General features: G+C 45.5%; 1 protein-coding gene across 2 annotated transcripts; it reads right to left on the reverse strand.

Moving 5' to 3' along the window:
• Nucleotides 1–3,960: 3,960 nt before the first annotated feature.
• Nucleotides 3,961–14,612, reverse strand: LOC108924022 (thioredoxin-related transmembrane protein 1-like). 2 transcript variants are annotated; one of them, XM_029256068.1, is made up of 8 exons: nucleotides 14,318–14,611; nucleotides 12,427–12,542; nucleotides 11,414–11,459; nucleotides 10,064–10,192; nucleotides 9,840–9,885; nucleotides 9,395–9,496; nucleotides 7,838–7,907; nucleotides 3,961–5,411 (listed from the first exon to the last, which is right to left on the reverse strand). In XM_029256068.1, the coding sequence occupies exons 1-8, from the start codon at nucleotides 14,512–14,514 to the stop codon at nucleotides 5,209–5,211; spliced, it is 909 nt and encodes a 302-aa protein (XP_029111901.1). In that variant the 5' UTR covers nucleotides 14,515–14,611; the 3' UTR covers nucleotides 3,961–5,208. The 2 variants fall into 2 exon arrangements, with proteins under 2 accessions (XP_029111901.1, XP_029111902.1); XM_029256069.1 differs by lacking the exons at nucleotides 11,414–11,459; nucleotides 12,427–12,542 and having other exon boundaries at nucleotides 14,318–14,612.
• Between the last annotated feature and the right edge of the window lie 1,588 nt (nucleotides 14,613–16,200).

Genomic DNA, 16,200 nt, shown 5'->3' on the forward strand with positions numbered 1-16,200 from the left:
CGCAATAGTCGCGACGGTTGCCGCGATAGCCGCGGCAGCAGTTTTATTAACTAGTGTCAATATTGACGGTGAGCGAGTGAAGTAATGTAGCTACAGGGTGGGTGTAACTGTAACTGTACTCAGTGGAAGCTTTTAGTCTTGGTCTATTGCTCATGATTACTGACAGAGATAATGATCATAATGCTGATTATGTGGAAACGTGCGGCGCAATTATAAATGAAGTTGCTCCCGCGCAAACGAAAAAAAAAAAAAAACTCGCAGAAGGCAGACAAAAATTAAAATATGTGAGGAATACACTTGATATTTTTTGAATACAAGTGATGGGTAGCGTTTCAACAGAAGAGTCCATCTAATTTTTTTTTTCCCCATAGAATGAAGCTGTGATAAACATATAGTCGAAACATGCATTCGCAAACAGTTCAGACTTGGAACATACTGAAGCCAACATTTTCTGTCTTGTTTTTATCATCATTTTCTCCTTTTTTTTCTCCTTCTTTCAGGAAAACAAGACAGAAAAAACATGTATCCCTATATCATCTGCTTAACATTATTAATTATATTCATTATTAATTACGTATCATTCATATATATTTAATAAAGTAATTCATCTCATGGAAAATACATTGTGTGCATTACATTAGCAGAAAGACAGACTTGGATGCAGATTCGTGATTCTACTGTAAAACACAGTTTGTTACTTTCCACCATATGAACTAATGTACATCACACGAGTAGCTGCATAAAACTTTATCAGAATATCGAAGATTCCCAATCACATTCTTAAATTTTATATATATATAATATATATATATATATATAAATATGTGTGTATATATTATATATACACACACTGATGAGGCAAAAACATTAAAACCACCTGCCTAATATTGTGTAGGTCCCCTTCATGCCGCCAAAACAGCTCTGACCTGTCAAGGCATGGACTCTACAAGACCTCTGAAGGGGTCCTGTGGTATCTGGCACCAAGACGTTAGCAGCAGATCCTTTAAGTCCTGCAAGTTGCGAGGTTGGGCCTCCTTAGATTGGACTTGTTTTTCCAGCACATACCACAGATGCTGGACTGGATTGAGATCTGGGGAACTTGGACGGCAAGTCAACACCTTGAAACTTAACAATTTTTGCAGTGTGGCAGGGCACATTATCCTGCTGAAAGAGGCCACTGCTGTCAGGGAATACCGTTGCCATGAAGGGGTGTACGTGGTCTGCAACAATCTTTAGGTAGGTGGTATGTGTCAGAGTAACATCCACATAAATGCCAGGACCCAAGGTTTCCCAGGAAAACATTGGCATGAGCATCACAGTGCCTCCGCCGGCTTGCCTTCTTTCCATAGTGCATCCTGCTACCATCTCTTCCCCAGGTAAATGACACACACACACACACTGGCTGTCCACATGATCTAAAAGAAAACGTGATTCATCAGACCAGACCACCTTCTTCCATTGCTGCATGATGCAGTTCTGACACTCGTGTGCCTACTGTAGGTGCTTTTGGCAGTGGACAGGGGTCAGCATGGGCACTCTGACCAGTCTGTGGCTACGCAGCCCCATACACAGCAAGCTGCAATGCACTGTGTCCTGACACCTTTCTATCACGGCCAGCATTAAGGTTCTCAGCAATTTGTGCTGCAGTAGCTATTCTTTGGGATCAGACCAGACGGGTTAGCCTTCACTCCCCACATGCATCAGTGAGCCTTGGGCGCTCATGACCCTGTTGCTGGTTCACCGGTTGTCCTTCCTTGGACCACTTAGTAGGTACTACCCACAGCATATCGGGAACACCCCACAAGACCTGTCGTTTTGAAGATACTCTGACCAGTTGTCTAGCCGTCACAATTTGACCCTTGTCAAAGTCACTCAGATCCTTACGCTTGCCCATTTTTCCTGCTTCAAACACATCAAATTCAAAATCTAACTGTTTACTTCCTGCCAAATATATTCCGCCCCTTGACAGGTTCTATTGTGATGAGATAATCAATATTATTATCTTCACCTGTCAGTGGTTTTAATGTTTTGGCTGATTGGTGTATATTTTTAATATAAACATTTAAATTACATTAAAAGAGTAGCTGCGTGAAGATTTATCCATTGTTTAACAGGCATGATGTTAAAGTTACAATGCATGAACATTTACACATTACATAAAGTTAAGACATCATGGGTGACGTGAGTCTGGAAGAGGCGAGTTTTAAGACCCTTTTTTTATGTGTGGACAGAGATTCAGCAGCTCTGAATGAGAGGGGACATTATTCCACCACACTGGAGCCAGAACCGAGAACCTTTGTGCTTTTGGACTTTCTATGAATGGGACCACCAAACGGGCAGAGGTGGAGAAGCATAGCAGTCTGGTTGGGGATATAGCAGATGATTAGGTCTTGTAGATATCTGGGAGCAATTCAATTTATGTTTTTGTAGGCCATAACCAGAGTCTTAAATTTGGCTCGGACAGCTATAGGAAGCCACGCACAGAGATGAGGAGATAGGTGGTAATGCTTCGGCAAGTTAAACACAACTCATGCAGCAGCATTCTGTATCAGCTGTGGAGGTTTAATGGCAGTAGCTGGAAGGCCAGTCAGAAGAGAGTTGCAGCAGTACAGTGGGATATCGCCATGGGCTGGACAAGTAGTTGCGCAAAGTCTGCTGTTAGATAAGGACAGATCCTGAAGAAGTTATGCAGGATGTATCCGCAGGTCCAATTTGTGGCTTTGATGTGCTGAGAGAAAAATAGACTTGAGCCAATCATCACTCCCAGACTCTTAGCCGAGTTTGGCTCGTACAGAATTTTTATAATAATGAAAAAGAAATCAAACCCAGATCTCCGTGGTCTTCTCATATATAAAGTCAATTATTTCACATGTGATATTGTTTTGCAGTAAATACTTTCATGTGAGCTGCTCGGTGGGTGTGCAGTTTGAGTCCTGCTCAGGATGTGTGGAGCGTTTGCATCCCCACACATGCACGGAAGAAGGTAGTTGTAACCCACTTCCGTTCCTCCCTTACTTTGTAAGCCACGCAAGCGGTTGCAATGAGACAGGGTAAATTCAATGGCGCGTCTATTATCACATATTCTGTATATGAGTCAGTGTATGTGTATTGTTACAGTGCTCTGCAAAGGTTTATGAGATTTTGAGATCTCTCAAATAACTGCAAAATATCAAGTCAAGACCAAGAGGCCGAGGATATCCCTGTGAAAACTACAAATTTATTGTGAGGTTGCATGCATACGACTGCATGGGACCCACCTCGAACGTTCACTGGCTAGTAATTAGTATATTCAGAGCTGGCGTTCTCTCTCTTTAAGAAAATCCCTGTATTTTTGTAAGCTTTCTAATGCAGCCTACAGTGTGAGTGAATTCATGTGAAGGCAATGCCATACACATGTAAGTATAGGGTGCAGCAGGGTGGAGGTTGGTTTGCTGTTTTCTGGTTTCTGGCACTGGATAGAAAAGATTTCTTAGGAAATAACAAGCTTATAAGGAAGACAACCACTTGCACGCTCTTAGCGATCCCTGGTCCGGTGTGATGGGGGGTGCAGTGGCGCAGTGGGTTGGACCGCAGTGGGTTGGACCACAGTCCTGCTCTCTGGTGGATCTGGGGTTCGAGTCCTGCTTGGGGTGCCTTGCGACGGACTGGCGTCCCGTCCTGGGTGTGTCCCCTCCCCCTCCAGCCTTACGCACTGAGTTGCCGGGTAGGCTCCGCGACCCCATATGGGGCAAGTGGTTCTGAAAATGTGTGTGTGTGGGGTCCGGTGTGATGTGACCAGTAGCATGAGAAGCTGTGTACAAGCTTGCATGACACTCCAAACTGCTAGAGCGCTCTCATCATTGCGTGCACAGCTGCCAAAGCTGGGCTCCGAGCCACCTCCACGCCCCGGAACTCGCACAAGAAATACTGCGAAGGAACTGTTGTAACAGTATAATGAAATGTAATGAATAAGAGCTGCACTTTCATTTTATTTGACAGTGATACACTTTCCAGAGTTCTAACCTGATTTCCACAAACATTTTATAAACCGGATTTTTAGAAAAGCATTCCATGGAAAATAAAAACAAGTCTTAAATTTCCATATAAAATACCTAAACTTGAAACAAATTCTGCAGTTTTATTGTTTTGTCTTTTCAGCACAGCGTTAAAAATCCTCATTTGATGTAGCTGTATTTTTTACGTTATCTAAGGATTTCACCGCGGCTGAATGCGAACAGCTTCGTGTACCATTCCGCACTGGTACTACGGAGCATTGATCGCTCTTCTGCAGCGTGGGGGAAAAACGAGAACATATTTTTTAAAAAACTGCTCCAGACACAAAAGTAAGATCTAAAGCCAAGAAAAACAGCAGCAGGCACAGAATCAGAAACATTTTCCGCATAACACATGTGACTGAGTACAAAAGATTAGAGGATTTAACAATAAAAAGCTGACGGGGCTATGGGCAATCTGCTGGCAAGAGCCGTCACTTTGTATTCGGAAGGTTCCCGGCTCAAATTTCTGCTGTAGTGCCCTTGTTCAAGGTACCTACCCTGAACTGGCACAGTAATAATACCTTGCTATATACCGTAAATGAATAAATCACTGCAAAGGTGTCTACCTAACACTGTAAGTCATCTTGAACAAAGCTACCAGTTAAAAAAGGTCAGTAATAATACAGATATTTGGTGTCACAATTTGCTTGGCAAACTAAGAAAGTGGGTTTCTGAACAGCTGTTTTCGCTTAAGATATGCAAGGGGGCGTTGAAGCTGCATGGTTCACCTGTCACACTGCGAGATCAGACAGGCAAGACGGAGGTTGACAGAAACGCCACTACAGTTGTCTGAAGTGCTCACAAAATTCGTCTCAACAGGAAGTGTGGGCTGCAGATGCAGGTGTGAGGAGACCAGCCTGCATGAGGCAAGAGCGGGGGGGGGGGCAAGTGGCAGGCCAGCTGTGTGCACTCTGCAAATAAACACTAACTTAGAAGGAAAAAAGGAAGGAAACCTATAAAGGAATACTGAAAAATACATTTCCACTAAACTAAACACTGCGGTTTTAGTTTGGAAAAGCTGATGGCCTCCAGGGAGGGTGGACCTCTTCCAGGAAGAACCTGCGTTTCATGCAGGGTGGTCTCCGCTAGGCACAAAATGACTCCACCACTCACACTCAAGACCCTCTCCCCTCCAAAGCTGTCCTGAGCCATCTGCAATCAGTCCTCCGAGCCTCTAGGTGTCTCCATCCTCTTCCTTCCCAGTGCACAGGACCCTTTTGCGCAGTGCTCCAGGTGTGGCTTCTCCCGTGAGCTCTGGCAGACCTCTGTCGTCTTCTTCCTCAGTCTCATTCCCCTCGTAATCTTCCTCATGCTGCGCTTGCTTCCCCGTGTCTTCCAGCATCTTCAGTTGATGATCACCTCTCCGAGCCCTATTTTCTGTACCACAGCAAATTAATGTGATGCTTCCATGGAGATTCACTCCCATGCGCACACACACACACACACACACACACACACACACACACACACACACACACACACACACACACACAAAACAAAGAACATCTCATTCCTTTACATACAGTACTGTGCAAAAGTTTTAGGCACTTGGTTGGGGAAACAAGCTCTAAAGTGAGAAGGCTTCCAAAAATAATGCTCTTAATTAATTAACTTCCTAAAGGGCTTATTAACCATCCCTTGTCAAGAACCGCCTGGCACAGCGGGTGTGGCCGGGTCCGCTCTCTGGCAGGTCTGAGGTTCGAGTCTTTTTTGGGGTGCCTTGTGATGGACTGGCGTCCCGTCCTGGGTGTGTCCCTTCCCCCTCCAGCCTCGCGCCCTGTGTTTCTGGATTAGGCTCCGGTTTGCCGCAACCCCGCTTGGGATAAGTGGTTTCAGAGAGTGTGTGTGTATGTACTTTCTTTCTTTAATGACATACAAAACCCTTACTGTAATACTGTAACTTTCTGCAAAAGGAATGCTTGGAAATCTAAAATATGCTCCTTCTCATTGACACTAAAACAGAAGACATTAAATGACCGTCTAAAACAAATATTTTTGTGAAACATCTAACTGCCTAAGACTTTTGCACAGTACTGTATAAAATAGTGAAATTGAAATTTTTTAACATTAACATATTTACATGTTCCTCAGTAAGGCATTTCTGTCATTAAAATTTTTGATATATACATGTTTAGCAAGGAACGGTTAGAATAACTGAATATTGCCTTCAGGTGGGGGGTGCGGTAGCGCAGCAGGTTTGGCCTGTGCGTGCTGTCTGGGGAGTCTGGGGTTCAAGTCCTGCTTGGGGTGCCTTGTGATGGACTGGCGTCCCGTCCGGGGTGTCCCCCCTCCAGCCTTGCGCCCTGTGTTTGGCAGGTTATCTCCAGCTTGCCGCGACCCGTATGGGACAAGCGGTTTCAGTCAGTGTGTGCCTGCCTCTGGGTGCACATACTATACACCAGACTATTAAAATGCTTTGCTTTAGTTGAAAAAAGTGAAATATCTGCAGGCTCCTGAAAAATTCATTATCTCGCTGCTGTAGCATTAACACAAGATGCTGAATGAAGCAGCTGCTAAGAAGACAAGTGACCCCCCACACGGACCACATTTAATCGTGAGTGACAGAAATTCAAAGAAGTGAGAACCGTCAGTTCGGAGGCACACTTAAATGGACGGATTTCAGAGGACGGACTCATAGTGAAACTGCGGCTGTGCCCTTTGACCTTCGCATTGTTTACCGTCTCCTATGTCACTCTGGACAAAGCGCGGACAAATGAAGGAACCAAAATGAATATAATCCGTAAGCATAAATGTCAAACCAATGCGTTCAAACAAAAGAAAATTTACAATTAATTTTTTCGAAATTTCACAATCTTGCAACGCTTTCATCACTATAAAATACAGCGAATAATCTTGGGGCTTCTGTTGATTCTGTGAAAGCATTTGACTAATAATAAATCCTTACAGGATTCCATTATTTTATATTGCCCCATATGTCCTTAACGTGTAACCTCCACACAAACGTGTTTGTTTTTCCGACGTTCTGGGGATTTCACAGTAACTCTCACTTTAGTGTGATAAACTATCCCTTATCCATTCCAACGAAACACTGAAAACTTGCAAAAAAAAAAAAAAAAAAAAGGCTGTATAAGCTGACTTAGCTCTTGAAAAAGCTTTTTGTTGTTCCCACGGTGTCTGTTTTTCCAAAGTTTAATATCCTTTGGGGACATTTCCTCAGAAATGCCCCCTAAATATTAGCAAAACACAAACTCACACACATGCGCCATTTTGAATCACTCCGAGGCTAGAGGAGGTACACCGGATGGGACCCCGCCAACTATGGGTAAATTAGAGTCTGGGAAAGTTGACCAACTATGACTCAATTCACCTAAACTGCATCTGAGGGACGAACCCCATGCAGACACAGGGAGAACATACAAACTCCACACAGACTGAGCAGGACTCGAACCCACACCCAAAATGCCCAGGCGCTGTGAGACAGCAGCACTACCTGCTGCTCCATTGTGCCACCCCTATTGTACAATATCATACGTTGCCTGAACCGCTTGTCCCATACGGGGTCGCGGGGAGCCGGAGCCTAACCCGGCAACACAGGGCGTAATGCTGGAGGGGGAGGGGACACACCCAGGACGGGACGCCAGGCCGTCGCAAGGCACCCCAAGCGGGACTCGAACCCCAGACCCACCGGAGAGCAGGACCCGGTCCAACCCACTGCACCACCGCACCCCCCTGTACAATATCATGCACAATCATATTTTAAAAGTAACACTGAAGAAGGACTCGTTCTCCTTGCTCCGGCGGTTAGTGTCTGCAGTGAGGCGTGCTGTATCACATGTGCTTACGCTGATAGTAGGCATCTGGAGGGTAGGACCATCGGGATGGGAAGACACAGTCTGTGATGAACACCACGATCTGAGAAGTAAGTGCACAAGGAGGAAGACAGAGATAAAACTACAATTAACACAATACACACTCCATCGCAACAAATCAAACCGCCTGCACGTTTTCCAACCACTTGCATGAGCATCGGGGAGGAGGCACCTTGAAGACATCCCGGTCAGCGTTCGGTGCACGTGTGTGAATTTTAGCCACATGGAACGGAATATGTTATTTCCCCAATGTGACATCAGAACATAAAATATTATATAACCCTAACCCTACAAAGGGCTATATAGCAACATGTGTATTTACATCCTGCAGGAGCTGCAAAGAACTGTGCAGTCATCCCTCGATGTACAAACTCTATCTGAAATTTACATATAATTGCTCTCCATATCAAATTTTCGATTTACGGAACAAAAAAAAAAAAAAAAAAAAAAAATCAGTAACAAAATTTAACCGAAGCATGTCAAAAAAAGTAAGATGTGTGTCGCCTGAGCGAAGCGGAAGTGTGCTAATGAACTGTAGTTGGCATGTCTGGATCCAGATCTATCCATCTGTTGACTTGTTAGGAATGTAAGAGTGCTGTTTTAGAAGAGAGGGGAATTTTAGGAAGCGTATGAAATTCCACAGGAGTGTCTGTCAGCCATACTGGGTGTGTTATTTAATTCAATGATTGCAGAGACAGGAGAGCAATAAGTATGAAATTTTTACTTTTTGTTCACAATAAATGGAACGTGCTCAATGCATCCTTGTTTGATCAATTTCTCATCCTGTGGAGAACTGATCAATTAAAAAGAAAAGTGGAAATTACCCTGGGGCAGTAAGTGTGTAAATATAAGTTTTATTTAGTAGACACTTTTCTCTAAAGCGATTTCCTATGGACTCTATGTAGTGTTACCAGTCCACACACCTTATTCACCAAGGTGATTTACACTGCAGGATACACTACTTACACTGGGCCACTCATCCATACATCACTGAAACACACTCTCTCTATCACTCACACACACTATGGGGGAACCTGAACACCATGTCTTTGGACTGTGGGTGGAAACCAGAGCACCCAGAGGAAACCCAAGCAGACACGGGGAGGATATGCGAACTCCACACAGACTGAGCAGGGATTGAACCCACATCCTCTTACACCACCCAGGTACTGTGAGACAGCAGTGCTACTCGCTGTACCGCTGTACCACTGTGCCGCCATTTTTTTTAAATTTGTGCCGAAATCATGAATTAATATGCATATTGGTTCTAGTGATATTTGGGAACATTTGTTTGGAGCTTTTGGATGGACTAGAAACGCATTATTATTTTTTCCATCATTTAAAATAATGGGAAATAGGCTTTCGTAATGTGAAATTTCGATACCTACATTGTCTTCAGGAGCGGTTTAATTAACAAATCGAGGATGCCTATACTTCTCAAAGTGAAAGTAAATTGTGCACTGGAACTTCATTTTTTGGGAGAAACAGGACTGAAAACATGGAACATAAACACAAGAGCATGGGGCTCACCAGTCCAAGGACCAGGCCGGAGAAGAGGACCGCCAAGGTGAAGACAACATAGGAGCCCCACACCGGCATGCCCAGGTGCTCTGTAAGATAGCTGTGCCAGTTCTGGGCATGGAAACAACACACCGCTGTCAGTGCGTTACCAATCATCCCAGAACAACAGCGCTGTGTTTATAGTCAGACCACAAAAAAGAAGGAACAAAGAGTATGCAATTTCCAAAAAATTAAGAGTCCTAGGGAAGTCAGTTAATCCCCACTGATTGCATTCTGCTTTAAATAACTCAGACTATAATGTGGCATTAACATACATACATTTTAGTGACATGATAGTCATAAAAAAATGCATAAAACTACAAATTAATTCTCCAAATGCACTGTTTTGTAAAAGACAGAATTTAATGTACAGCATGTAACACATGTAAGAGAGACAAAAAACAAATCTCAGTACCCTTGTGAACATGGACAGTCTGTAGAACCCGGATATTATGTTCATCCTGCAGGATGGAATCCATGGAAAGTGAAGCGGTCAGACATCCAGATTAACAAGGTAACGGAGACCAGAGATGTAATAAGACCGATGTGATCTGTTAAAAACAACTGAACAGGAACCTCCAAACAGAGTGGAGATGTGGGCAGTGAAACAAACACCAAACGGGATGCAAACGCACTCACAGGAAGGAGGAGGGCCCAAGCCAGGAGGATATGGGTTCCAGGTCTTGCCACTTCTTCTCATCGATGAAGCTCAGGAAGTCTTCTTTGGTCCGAGGTCCTTCATACAGCCGGAACACTCCATCCTTACAGCTGACACATCGATACAGATCGATTTAACCCTTTATCATCCCACGCGGCACGGTTCGGACAATAACAGCCGATTACACGGAGACACCACACATGAAAAAGTAAAGGTTTAACATAATGAAGCTCAACTTCATTTTTCCTAGGTTGACTTTTGTTAAGTCATATTACTCACACACACATCATCTGAACCGCTCGTCCCATACAGGGTAGCGGGAAGCTGGCGCCAAACCCGGCAACACAGGGCGTAAGGCCGGAAAGGGAGGGGACACACCCAGGACGGGACGCCAGTCCATCACAAGGCACCCCAACCAGGGCTCGAACCCCAGACCCGCTGGAGAGCAGGGCTCGGTCCAACCCGCTGCGCCCTCGCGCCCCCCTAAGTCACATTACTTCCCTTTTAAATTCAATGTACCACAAAATAATGAAGCCTGCTATAGGCCGCAAGTAAGAAAAAATGTCCACTTTCACCTCCGCTAGAAATGTACCTTTTCATTTAGACCAACAGATTCGACCTGTTTAACTTCTGGCACTATTCTCCAAAGAGACTTACATTCGTAAGCTACTTAAAATTATTTGCCCATTTGTACAGCTTTACTGGAGCAATTTTAGGGTAAGTACCTTGAGCAAGCGCACTACAGCTAGAATTGGGATTTAAATCTGTGACCTTTTGGGTCCAAAGGCAGCAGCTCTAACCACTACACTTCCAGCTGCAAGAAGTAACTATAAGAACAGACTATAGTTAGGCCATATTATTCTCTACAAATCGGGAATTTCTGTAAATAATGTTCTTAAACAACCTTCTAAAAGTGTTTAGCGTGTGTTCAAAGCAGAGTTATATTGCGTTTATAACAAATCTCGTAAATGTATATTGGTACAAATACACTTCGCACGCACAACCAAAACCCCCCAGACGCTTAAAAAAAAAACTCTTTTCCTGTCTGGTAAGACAAGAGTGGCGAGCCTCCCAGCGCGAAACGCACAGCCCAAAAAGTTTTTCTAAGTAACTGAAAAGAAGTCTCAACATTTAGATTTCAGCCATACAGGTAATATCTCCGCTGAACTAAACTAAACGTCAAAATTAATTTAAAATCGGGTTTGCAATTTGAAGCGATCGAGCGGGACAACTTTTTATTTAGTCCAAGAAAAAATGTTATTCGAAAGGCTCTCTCTGAGTTTATTTCTTCCCCGAAGAACGTGAATCATAGCTGCAGGAGAAGTACTCACTGGTAGATTGTGGGAAGTGAGACGATGAAAAAACGTCCACTCAAACCTGCGGCAGAAACAACACCAGATAAGGAGCTGCAGGTGTATTTTGTACGGAGTTTCACTCCAAACCCAGTCCTTACTACACAGAAAACAGGCAATGAAACCCACGTTGAATTAGTTCACTTGATCTTGATGGGGGGGGGTGGCGTACCGGGTTAGACCGGGTCCTGCTCTCCGGTGGGTCTGCGGCTCGAGTCCCGCTTGGGGTGCCTTGTGATGGACTGGCGTCCCGTCCTGGGTTTGACTCCTCCCCCTCCAGCCCTACGCCCTGTGTGCTGCCGGGTTAGGCTCCGGCTCGCCGCAACCCCACTCGGGACAAGCGGTTTCAGACAGTGTGTGTGTGTGTGTGTGTGTGTGTGTGTGTGTGTGTGTGAGATCTTGATGGAGCCCAACAAACCCCCTCTGAGCAGATTCAACACCAGTCATTTTAAGAGTACATACTGACCTCAGAACACGTGTCACTGAAGTTGGCAGGACACGAGCCATCAGGGGATCAGTTCTCGAACGTGTGATGCTGTTCAGTGTCTTTAGTTCTTAAAGAAGAGAATCACTAACTGACCTGTTTAAGCAACAAACCTAAACTACATTAATCATAAGTATACTGATGGCTGGCTATGTATTTTAATGAAATGCTTAAAGTCAAACTCTTTCCACATGTGTAAAGTTAGGGTTAGTGCAATGGTTCATCTCAAACTACACACACACACACAGTCTGAAACCGCTTCAGTGAGCCAGAGCCTAACCCGGCAACACAGGGCGTAAGGCTGGAGGGACACACCCAGGACGGGACGCCAGTTCATTGCAAGGCATCCCAAGCGGGACTCGAACCCCAGACCTGCCAGAGGGTGGGACCCGGCCAAGCCCACCACTCCACCACACCCCGCCCCCCATCTCAGACTATTAACATCTTAAATAACAGAGCTGCACATTTCTTTGAACAGTCGCAGTCCCCACAGTGTCACTGCGCCCACCTGGCTCTTTGGTCACATCCACTTTTGTGATGTTGACCTCCATATCCTCTCCCCACTCCGCAAACTCGGCCCAGATCGGCTGAAGCTCTTGGCAAGCCGGACACCACGGGGCAAAACTGTACGGGGGGAAAAGAGTGAGGACAAGAATTCAGCAAGTAAATGCCACCTTCCCCTTCATAGCCATACTCACAGTTGAACAGGAAGGTGCTTTACTCTCATCATCACTGCAGCAACTCATCATGATAAAGCATATAAAGTTAGTATCAAGGGAATAAAATATAATGACAATAGCAATATTTTATTGTATTGTAATAAGAATAATACATGAACAGATGATTGCGATGGGAAATCCTGCACTACAGTCTGAAGGCTCCTGGTTTCAGTCCTGCTTCTACCATCATACCCTTTGTCAAGGTGCTTACCCTGATTTTATACAATAAAAAAACCCTGCTGTATAAAATAAGCAAATCATTGTAAAGCTGACTGTCTGAAACTGTAGTTCATCCTGAACAAAGGTGTTGTCAACGCCAAGACCCGGAGACAGGAGGTAGGTTTCGGGACCCAAGTGCGGGTGCGTTTATTCCGGAACAAAAACACGGGAGCAGACGAAATCGGTGGTCACGGACAGGCGTTGGCCTTCCGGGGCTCACACGTCGTTTTTGGGGCAAGACGATACTCAGTATACGGGTAAACAGGCAGTGGTGGAAAGCCAGGTGAAAACAGGAACGAGGAACAGGGTGTAGGGGACAAAGCGCTGAATTTACAAGCCAAGCAGGGAGGCGTTGCAAGATTCCTGGCCTTGTTGATTCCCGTCAGGTGCGACTGCTTGGCTTGTGGGTGACAGGTGTTAGTAATATAATAATAATAATAATAATAATAATAATAATAATAATAAGAAGAAAAAGAATAGAATAACACTGGACTTAGTAAGTACAAGGTAGACTGGGGTACAGGGGAAGCAGGTAACATAGCAGTTAACAGTTAAAGCCTCTGCCTTTGGACTCATGGGTTCCAGGTTCGAATCCAGTGCGCTGCTGTAGTAACTCTAAACAAACGTTCTTATTCTGAAATGCTGGGGTAAAAATCTACCAAGTGCACAAATGAGCAAATCATAGTAACAAAATTTGGAGAGAACTCACACACACACACACGCACGCCGTCTGAAGCCGCTTGTCCCAAGCAGGGTCACGGCGAACCGGAGACTAATCCGGCAATGCGGGGCGCAAGGGCGGAAGGGGAGGGGACACATCCAGGACAGGACGCCAGTCCATCACAAGGCACCCCAAGCGGGACTCAAACCCCAAACCCACCCGTGAGCTGGCACAGGCCAAACCCACTGCGTCACCACACCCCCCCTTGGAGAGAATTGTCAAATAAATTAATAAATGTATGAAAACCTCACTGTCCTCTGAGCTTCTGTGAATTTTCAGGTAGAGCTTAATAAAGTATAACCATATCCTGTTCAAGACTATGAATAACACACATCATCTGAACCCACTTGTCCCATACGGGGTCGCGGGGAGCCGGAGCCTAACCCGGCAACACAGAGCAAAAGGCTGGAGGGGGAAGGGACACACCCAGGACGGGACGCCAGTCCGTCGCAAGGCACCCCAAGTGGGACTTGAACCCCAGACCCACTGGAGAGCAGGACCCGGTCCAACCCACTGCACCCCAAGTATGAATTAATACCTAAAGTATATATACATTATTATGACAAATTATATATTAACTAAGCCTTATATTTCGGTATTTATTTTATGCACTCGGTATTAATTAATACTGCATACATTACAATGCAATATAGAGTATTAAGTAAGTTTTACATTCTTTCAGCCAGGTGTTTTCCCCACTACTAGACTGGCCACTGGGTGGGTGTGGAGTGTCCACTTACAACTCTATCATCCATTCCCCCTGCAGGATCTCCTCCCAGTTTCTGTCACTGATCTCCCGCTCATGGTTCTTCTCTCCCAGCGCCGTTCGCGATGTCAGCACAAGGACCGCAGCGCAGCAGGCGAGCAGCTGAGCGGCCGAGTGGCGGTGCTCGCGCGCGGTCCTCGCTCCGTGCGCGCGCGGACGGGCCATGGCCATGCGACGGGCGTCACTCCGCTTCCGTTTTCTCTGTCCCCCTTCTGCTAATTCGAATCGCGCGTAACAGCGCCAAACCACGCCCCCGTGCACCGTCGGCCAATCAGGGGGAGAATAAAAAGGAAAAAAAAGGAGGGAGGGGGAATGCAGATAGCGAGTACGTTGAAATTGTAGAGTGATTTACATATTGTTATAGTTTTAATTGCCTTTTCGTCGGTGCAGTCTGGGCTAGTAGTAATGCACTGTTTTATGTCTTCCGAGAGCGCTGTAAAGTCAGGTTTAATTATTAGAAAATTTGCATTTACCGCACAGGCGAAGCACGGGGCTGTTCGGAAAGAAAAGCTGATAAAGAGGAAACGCTTCAGTTTCCGCTGCGCATAAGTTACAGATGGTGACGTGAGAAGAGCGCCGTCCTCTGTCTCTGTCCTTTACAGTTAAGAGTGTATAAGCAGGGAAGTTTTATTTTTGACATATTGCTGTTAAGTTGAGGCCAGCTCGAATTTTACGTTTCGCAGCAGAGAAGACACACTGTTAGGCAACAGTGTCCGCACTGGAAGGAGCAACATGAGCCCATGTTAGTGATGCACTGTGCCGTATTGCGACTCCAGTACTGGACAGTGGTGACAAGACCCTGCATTGCGTGTTTGCGGTGGCAGAGCCTACTGTAAATATCATGTCACTGACAAAAAGCCTACAATTTCAAGTCAAGTGGCTTTATTGTCATTTCACCCATATACAGCTGGTACAGTATACAGTGAAACGAGACAACGTTCCTCCAGGACCAGGGTGCTGCATAAAACAACACAGAGTTACCTACACGGGACTACATAAAGTGCACGAGTGGAAGACTTGTGCAAACAGTGCTCGACGTTTCAACAATCACTAAAACAGGACAATGGGCACAATAATGGACAGTTCAGCACCGACCAGTGCGCAAGTTCCAGTGTCAGTCTAGTCGCTGAGTATTGAGGAGTCTGATGGGTTGGGGGAAGAAACTGTCACACAGTCTGACTGTGAGGCCTGAATGTGTCAGTACCTTTTGCCAGACAGCAGGGGGGTGAAGAGTTTGTGTGAGGGGCGCGTGGGGTCATCCTGGTGACTTTGCGAATGCAACGTGTGCTGAAAATATCTGTGATGGAGGGAAGAGAAAGCCTGATGATCTTCTCAGCTGTCCTCACTACATGCTGCAGGGTCTTGCGATCCGAAACGGTGCAATTTCCAAACCAGATAGTGATGCAGCTGCTCAGGATGCTCTCAATAATCCCTCTGTAGAATGCGGTGAGAATGGAGGGTGGGAGATGGGCCTTTCTCAACCTTCACAGAAAGTAGAGATGCTGCTGGGTTTCTTGGCTATGGAAGTGGTGTTGAGGGACCAGGTGAGGTTCTCCGCCAGATGAACACCTAGAAATTTGGTGCTCTTGACGATCTTCATGGAGGAGCCGTCGATGTTCAGCGGAGAGTGGTTGCCTGATGCTCTACTGAAGTCAACAACCATCTGAGCCAGAACAGAAGACTTTTGGAATTTCGAATTTGCAACTCTTATACGCAGGACCACAAAGCAGTAGAAGTGGCGGAGTGTAGCCGTCTGGTTGGGGTGTAGCGAGTGATCAGGTCTTGTAGATGTCGGAGAGCAGGTGTGTTGATGGTTTTGCAGGCCTAACCAGAGTCTTGAATTTGATGCTGGTGGCT

The sequence above is a fragment of the Scleropages formosus genome, chromosome 1 (genome assembly GCF_900964775.1).
Source record: "Scleropages formosus chromosome 1, fSclFor1.1, whole genome shotgun sequence".
NCBI lineage: Eukaryota > Metazoa > Chordata > Actinopteri > Osteoglossiformes > Osteoglossidae > Scleropages > Scleropages formosus.

Coding starts and splice junctions, on each gene's coding strand:
- LOC108924022 (XM_029256068.1), bottom strand. CDS start 14,514: ATGGCCATGGCCCGTCCGCGCGCGCACGGAGCGAGGACCGCGCGCGAG. Junction 9,886..10,063: donor CTTGGGCCCTCCTCCTTCCT/GTGAGTGCGTTT, acceptor TCCATCCTGCAG/GATGAACATAATATCCGGGT. Junction 7,908..9,394: donor CCGGCCTGGTCCTTGGACTG/GTGAGCCCCATG, acceptor CTTACTTCTCAG/ATCGTGGTGTTCATCACAGA.